This window comes from Pistacia vera, unplaced genomic scaffold (assembly GCF_008641045.1).
Source record: "Pistacia vera cultivar Batoury unplaced genomic scaffold, PisVer_v2 Contig218, whole genome shotgun sequence".
NCBI lineage: Eukaryota > Viridiplantae > Streptophyta > Magnoliopsida > Sapindales > Anacardiaceae > Pistacia > Pistacia vera.
The window spans coordinates 1,227,770-1,234,652 of record NW_022196022.1 but is presented as its reverse complement, the minus strand read 5'-3'; the positions used below and the strand labels follow the sequence as shown (position 1 = coordinate 1,234,652).

At 33.6% G+C, this 6,883-nt stretch overlaps 1 protein-coding gene across 1 annotated transcript; it reads right to left on the bottom strand.

The window, feature by feature from the left end:
- Nucleotides 1-601: 601 nt before the first annotated feature.
- On the bottom strand, nucleotides 602-5,028 carry LOC116130206 (NADPH-dependent diflavin oxidoreductase 1-like). The gene is made up of 7 exons (XM_031415942.1): nucleotides 4,679-5,028; nucleotides 4,196-4,340; nucleotides 3,419-3,496; nucleotides 3,197-3,301; nucleotides 2,499-2,590; nucleotides 1,380-1,564; nucleotides 602-714 (listed from the first exon to the last, which is right to left on the bottom strand). Exons 2-7 carry the CDS (start codon nucleotides 4,337-4,339, stop codon nucleotides 602-604), a joined length of 717 nt encoding a protein of 238 aa, XP_031271802.1. The 5' UTR covers nucleotide 4,340; nucleotides 4,679-5,028.
- Between the last annotated feature and the right edge of the window lie 1,855 nt (nucleotides 5,029-6,883).

The following is a 6,883-nucleotide window of genomic DNA, read 5'->3' as shown; positions in this document are numbered from 1 at the left end:
GTATATATATATATATACACTCCTTTATGTATGTTCCATAATAATCGAAATTGAGCATTGACAATATTGTTATTTAATATTGATAAGACAAACTCAAAGTATCAGTACATTCAACATCTATGTAAGCCTAGAAATCTAACATGTCTATTGAAAGTATCTCTTGGTATAGGCTTTGTAAATGGATCCGCAACCATGTCATGCGTAGATATGTACTTCATGTTCACCTTGTAATAACTGCTTCATACTAGGATACGTATAGAAATACATCACGTAAATATATTTATATTAGCAAAAGTAAATGGGCCCACAATTTTTTTTTTAATACATTTAATCATTCTTTATACAAAGTAAGGCATCATAAGTAAAGCTTATCAAAAATAGTGGACAGTGTAGCTATTACTCCTCGCTTGCCGATGCCCATCCGACCGCGTCCTCACCTAGATCCTGCAAACACAAAGAAAAACAACGGGGTGAGCACAAAATAATGCTCAGTATAAAATATACCACAAATTCAGCAACAAAAAGCATCACACCATATATCGGCTAACACAATTGATAGTTGCTGGAATATGACAGCATAATGTTAAATAACCAAAATAGGTCATACTACCAATACCATTTTAAGAAAGCAATCAGGCTTATTCTTGTAACTGGAGAATTTTCCAGGAGACATGGAACGTGCGCTCTCAAGTTGTGTCCGGATACCTTTCAAATCTGTTATAAACAACAGGAGTTAGAAGTTAATAGTTACTCTAATGTAACTTAGAAATTCAAAAATGAATATAAACATTTTTCAAATCAAACAGCATTGCCCGAATTCAGAAAATAGCTTCACAGATATTGAAGAAAGGCCGTGAAGGAGAAAGTTAACAGTTAATCACAACTCTCCCCAACATAAAGTGGCAGTCATAACATGGTTTGACAGCTAAAGAGTCCAGTCATTTTTTTATTCACTTAAAATTAAAAATAAATGACAATCTGAGTGAAAAAAGGAAGAAGAAAATAAAATAATAAAAAAGAGAGTGACATGCCACAATTTTCAAGAATGTAGATGGATGAAAAATCGACACACAAAATTATGGTGGTAATTTGAATTGCCACCAAAAATAAAATGATGCACAATGCTAAAAAAACACAGCACCTCAAAATGTAATATCTTTTTGCTTTCTTCCAAACAACACATTCAAATAAAGAAACCACAATACTTGTCCTTACATGTGTAATGACTTTAAAACACACATCATTTACCAGAAACAATAAAAGAAACAGCCCACTCTCATAAGAATAGGTGACCAAATTATTATAAACAAGAAACAAATGACATGGTAAATAAAACATGAAGTTGGCAATCACCAAGAAAATCAAAAGATTTTAGTTACCTGAGGCAATAGATAATCGGGAATCTGCGTTACCAATGTTATGATATGTGATGTGAACTTTTGGTTGTCCAATTAATTTTATGTCCGGTATCACAAAATCTGGACCTTGTGGGAAGAATGAAGAATTAATTTGATGCAACCTACTCCACAAAGATTGCATCCACGGATCCAGAGCACCTTCATACCTATGGAAGTAAATAAACTTCTCAATTAATTTTTTTTCATCCCAAGACATTGCACTTAACTTGAGAGAACAATAATCAAAACACATTTTTGTTGCAGCAAATGTTAGAAACAAGAGAAGAACAACTGGAATTTATGACATATCCACTCCCTTTGCAAGTAAAATAATGCCGACCATATTCTAGGGACATGAAAGCTAAATAACAAAATATATATTTGAATTTATAGAGCAGCTTTTATGTCCACAATCATCTGATATCATCACTTCAATTTACATCAAAACATAAAATTCATTTTGATCTCTATTTCAGATAATTTATAAGAAACAATGTAATAGATCATAACCTCTGCATTTCAACTTCTATATGGTTACATTGGAATGCAATAGTGAGAAACAAGAAAATATTACACAGGTCCAAAATTTGCCCAGATCACATAAATGACTATCATCTCATTCAAAATTTAACCATTTTCAGCACAAAATTTAACATTTTATAAGTTTTCTAACACTTAATAGTCAGATATAGTAGTCAATCAAGAAACTATTTGTTGCTTCGTCCTGAAATCAGTCTTCATGTCATCATGTGCACTGTTCTATGCAACTTGAAGGGCATAATCATTACAGCAGAAAGGATAACTTCATGAAAATTGAAACAAATTTTTATATGTCGATAATTAATCATAAAGAGCATCCAATTCCATGCAATTATCATCATTAGGAACACACATAGGTTTCAATTCAATTGACCAATACAAGATGTATTCCCCACGTTCCAAATGACAAATCATATTGTCAAGCATCAGTGCCAGCTAATCATAATCACTCAATCCAAAACATGTAAAGCAGGAAAAAAAATTGAAAGATGAAAATAGTCATGAACCTTGTCAATATAGCAATATCTTTTTCTTTTAAAATAAATTATACCGTAACCATACCCAGAAGGGTGCTGATCATCTCCTAAACCTCTTTCAACAATAGCCATAGCCCCAAGATCTGAAAGTCTATTATCAAGCTTTTTTGCAACAAACTGCAGCCATCAACAAACAGATTTCTCAAAATTGAAATGTTATGTCAACCAAAGTTTCCAAATTGAATAGTACTATGTATCCCAATTTTTAGATCCCAAGAGATATGTTATTAATTGATTAGTGCGACATAGATGATGAAATAATATGAGAAAGGATGTGACAATGATTGACTTGTGCCACATTACTTGGAAAATAAAAGTTGTGATAAAAACTTGGAATGTATAGCATCAAAGAAATTTAAAACATTATGATTTATAAATCATAAAATGGAAAGCATAAAATCCAAGTATTTTTCACACAAAGGAAATCCAATTCAACAAACAATTAAACAGATTGAATAAAAAGATAACGAAGAATGTACAAACTATTGGTACAACAATGATTCCTCTCATTATGCAGATAATAGTGTGATATTCAGAAATCAGACATATATAGCCTTTCTTTGTTTCTTTAGGAAAAAGAACCTATTTTTGTATTATAAAATTAAAAAATGAGGAGAAACCAGAAACATATATCTATGCAAGTTTAATTATACGTATTCAAAATCCAACACAGGAAAAATACAGTAATTTCCTAATTATAAAAAGAATTCAAACAATTATTACATTGAATTTCTGGTAGCCAGAATCACCCAATCCAAATACAGCATAATGAACACCTTTCAGCCATTGCTTTTTCAAAGATTTCTGCAGAAGAAACCTCCAAAACACCTACACATATAATGGAAGGCATTAGTAAAGACAAAGGGCTAAACCCAACCATTTGGGTGACATGCAAAGGAAAAGGAAGTATACGAAAATGGCATTCAGGATATAATTCTATCCAACCTTCATTGAATCCGGAGTATCTCCCTGGCCTGTGGTAGAAACAACAAAGATTGCAGTGTCCACTTGAGGCAAGGATCCCTAAGACAAAAGGAAATGAGTAATGTGTAAATATGAGAATTGATGAACTATCAGGCAATCATTAACCAAAAAGAAAAAGTAAAGTTTAAGGCATTCCGTTAATGTTAAATGATTCTTGTAAGAATCTAACTAGTAGATTATTTTATCATAAGGAACTATTACCTCTAACAACTTCTGTAAAGAGTCCTAAAAATTATGTAATGTGTGATGACGGGTACAAATTTCAATAATTGTTTTAAATTAAACAACAATAAAACTTGTATAAAGTAAAAAAGCCTAAATAAATATAAAATATTAATCCCAACCTCTGTAAAATGGAACAATCTCATACCTCTCGAGTTTGATAATAATCTTATAGGACACCGGACATGTCTTTTCAGTAAGACTTGTGTAGAACTATCTCAGTATCATAGTTCTTTTGCTAATGGATGGAAAATTCGGTACATATTGTTGCATGCAGAGTGATTAGTTCAAAAGAGGCCAAAACGAAAACCTAATTCAATGAGCTGTTTAACAAAATATACATTGGACAGGCTTTGCTGTAGCTAAATGAAATGAAATGAAGTGAAGGTTCATGTAACAAAATACAAAAGAAAACTTGCGTTACTAGAGTTCTAGAAACAAAAGAGAAAGTAAAATAATCTTTCCCTAAATTTTTCTCAGCAATACCGAGAAATCTAAATTGAAAAATAGACTTACAGCATCAAAGTCGTCCATGGAACGAATAACAACGGGGCAGCCTCGGCGCTCGGCTTCACGGCCGACACGCTCGGCGGCGTCCAATGCGTTACCGGTTTGCGAGGCGTAGAGTATCAACAGCTTATTTGACTTCTGATCCTCCATTCTTCGCTCCATAATTGAGGCAAAAATTAAATGCGAGTTAGCATAAGAAATAAAATCAAATTAAGGAGGGTTAATTACATTGTAGTCCCTATTTGGTCCACTAATGGACCCATCAATATTTGCTTGTAAAATCGTCTCCGACAAACGTTAGCGGTTAGCCTAAAATAAACGGAGCGAGTACACATCCGACTTTTCTCATTAACTAAAACTTTTTAAAATAGAAAACCGCCAAAAAATTTTAAAATTTACAAGAATAAAAAAAATATGTTTAATAGAACAGAAGAAATAAAAAACCAAGCCCGCAATTACAAGATCAATCAAAAAGTCTAGCACCGTAACTACAAAATCGAAACCCCTTCGTCACCCCTTTCCAATCGTCAATCGTTGACAATCCCAGCACTCTCCAACGTCGACGTCGAAGGCCCAGCCACTTTACAACTTCGCATTCATCTCCGGTCCGTTGAATTAGATGAGTACCCCAAGCATAATTTTTTAAGCAAATCAGATTTTCGGATTAAAGAAAATTTGGTGAAATGTGTTGAGTTGGATGAAAGGAATGGTGAAAGGCTATCCAAGTTCACAGGCGAAGTAGCGTTAGAGCATATCGAAAGGTCTCGCGGAATTAGGGACCCTTTCCGAAGATCCTTCTCTTCCTCTGTGGCAATAGAACGTTTGACAGACAAACTTGTTTGGGTGGTTCATACGGTGGTGCAAGTGGCTGTTTTTTGTGGTTTTTAATTTTTGCGAGGAGGGTGGTTGAAGTTAGGCGCGTGGATGGTTTTCTTGGGGTAGTTTAGACTTTATATAAAAATCATGTTTTAGATAACGGCTGTTAGTTTTAGAGATTAATTTGTGAGTGAAAAACGAGTCTTAGTCGTAAATTATCTGAGGAGCTATATCCAAACTCCAAAGGATTACATAAATTTTTTTTTTTTTCAAATAAGGAGGTACATGAGAAATGCGTTCTCATGATTAACATTTAGGAAAACTATCTGCTCCTCGGTTAGATTAGAGCCATTGGGCTACAGCCTATAGATATAGTTTGTATGGAAAGAATGTATAATAAATGATAAATTTGTAGCTGAAAATAATTCAGTAATACTATTATATACAATATATATAAAATTTTTCATACAAAAGAAGATGTTACTGTCCTCTTGTAGCTTATTTTAACATCTAGAACTTAAAGACAACGTGATTTCTCTAGTTTTCAAAATGTTGGGAGAGTTTTTGTTGTTGTAGAATGCTTAAGGGAGATTAATGTCATTAATTTAAAAAATGAATATAAAATTAATAAAACCCCATATTTTTCTATTGTCCTGGCTAGCCTTCCATCCAAACTCATCTTGTATTATATGTTACAAAACTTGGTCCTAGCCTTGTCTATCATCCCAAACCCATCTTGGAATGGTCTCGTATCATTGATAAATAATAGAAATTGAAACTGATGAGATTATGGGCCAACTTAATTCCTTAGTTGTGCAAGAGTTCCCATTTAAAAGCCAAGAAGCCCAAGCTTTGCAAGAAGTGCACCAATAAGCTAATTCCCTCAAGGAAGTCTACAAACTTGTCCATGGAGTGCTGAAAGTTCAAGATATTGCTCAAGCCTTTTTTATTGGTCCAAACCGTGAGCTTCATGTGTGGAGGGATCCCTTTGGCCCAAGTCCAATAAATGGGTGTTATTTGATTCAAATCGAGGGAAGTTAGTCAAGTCAATTAGAGGGTAGGGACATAGATCCTTAGTTCAAGAGAGGTTGTCTTTTAGCATTAAATGGTTACGGCCTTATGTTTTGAATGTATGGTGGAGAATTAAGCCCTTAATTTTTACTTGTAATATCTTATAAAGGGCAATTTCGATATTTGTAATGCCTATATAAAGGTGAGACTCTCATTTTATAAAGCCATGAATGAATACATGATGAATAGCATTTCCATGGAGATTGAAATCTTCTTTGGCTCTTCCTTTATCCAAGTTCGGCCTAGACTTGGAGGTGGATTAATTTAAGCTGGTGGAGTTTCCTTTAAGCTTGAATGATTCTTGGCCATTGATTCTAGTAAGTTACCTAAGGCTTAGTCCTCATTTCCCTCTTCTCGGTTTTGGCTTGTGCTTGAATTTCTTGCCCAACTTGTTGAGTTGTCTCGGGTTGGTTGTTCTCTTGGGATTGTTAGCATATTAGATATTGTTGGAAAAAAATTCAGAATAACAAATATTCTAAACTAATCCCAAGATCATGTTAATAATCACCCATTGCAATCACATTTTTTACATAAACGAATTACAATATATTTCACAGCATAAATACCTCTTCTCCTTAACTCTAAAGCAAAAGTTGAATTTGGAGAGAAAAAACTACCATAGAGAATTTTCTTCAACAATGTTTTTTAGAGAGAGAGTGTGTATCTTTTTTTCTAAAAGAAAAAACTTTATTTATATATGGACGGCAGTTACCAAGCAAATTTTTAAGCGAAAACTGCCTTTGGTAGTTTCCACTTCACACGTTGTTTGGGTTAATCCATCATGGGTGCTCACCCTTATCCAATATC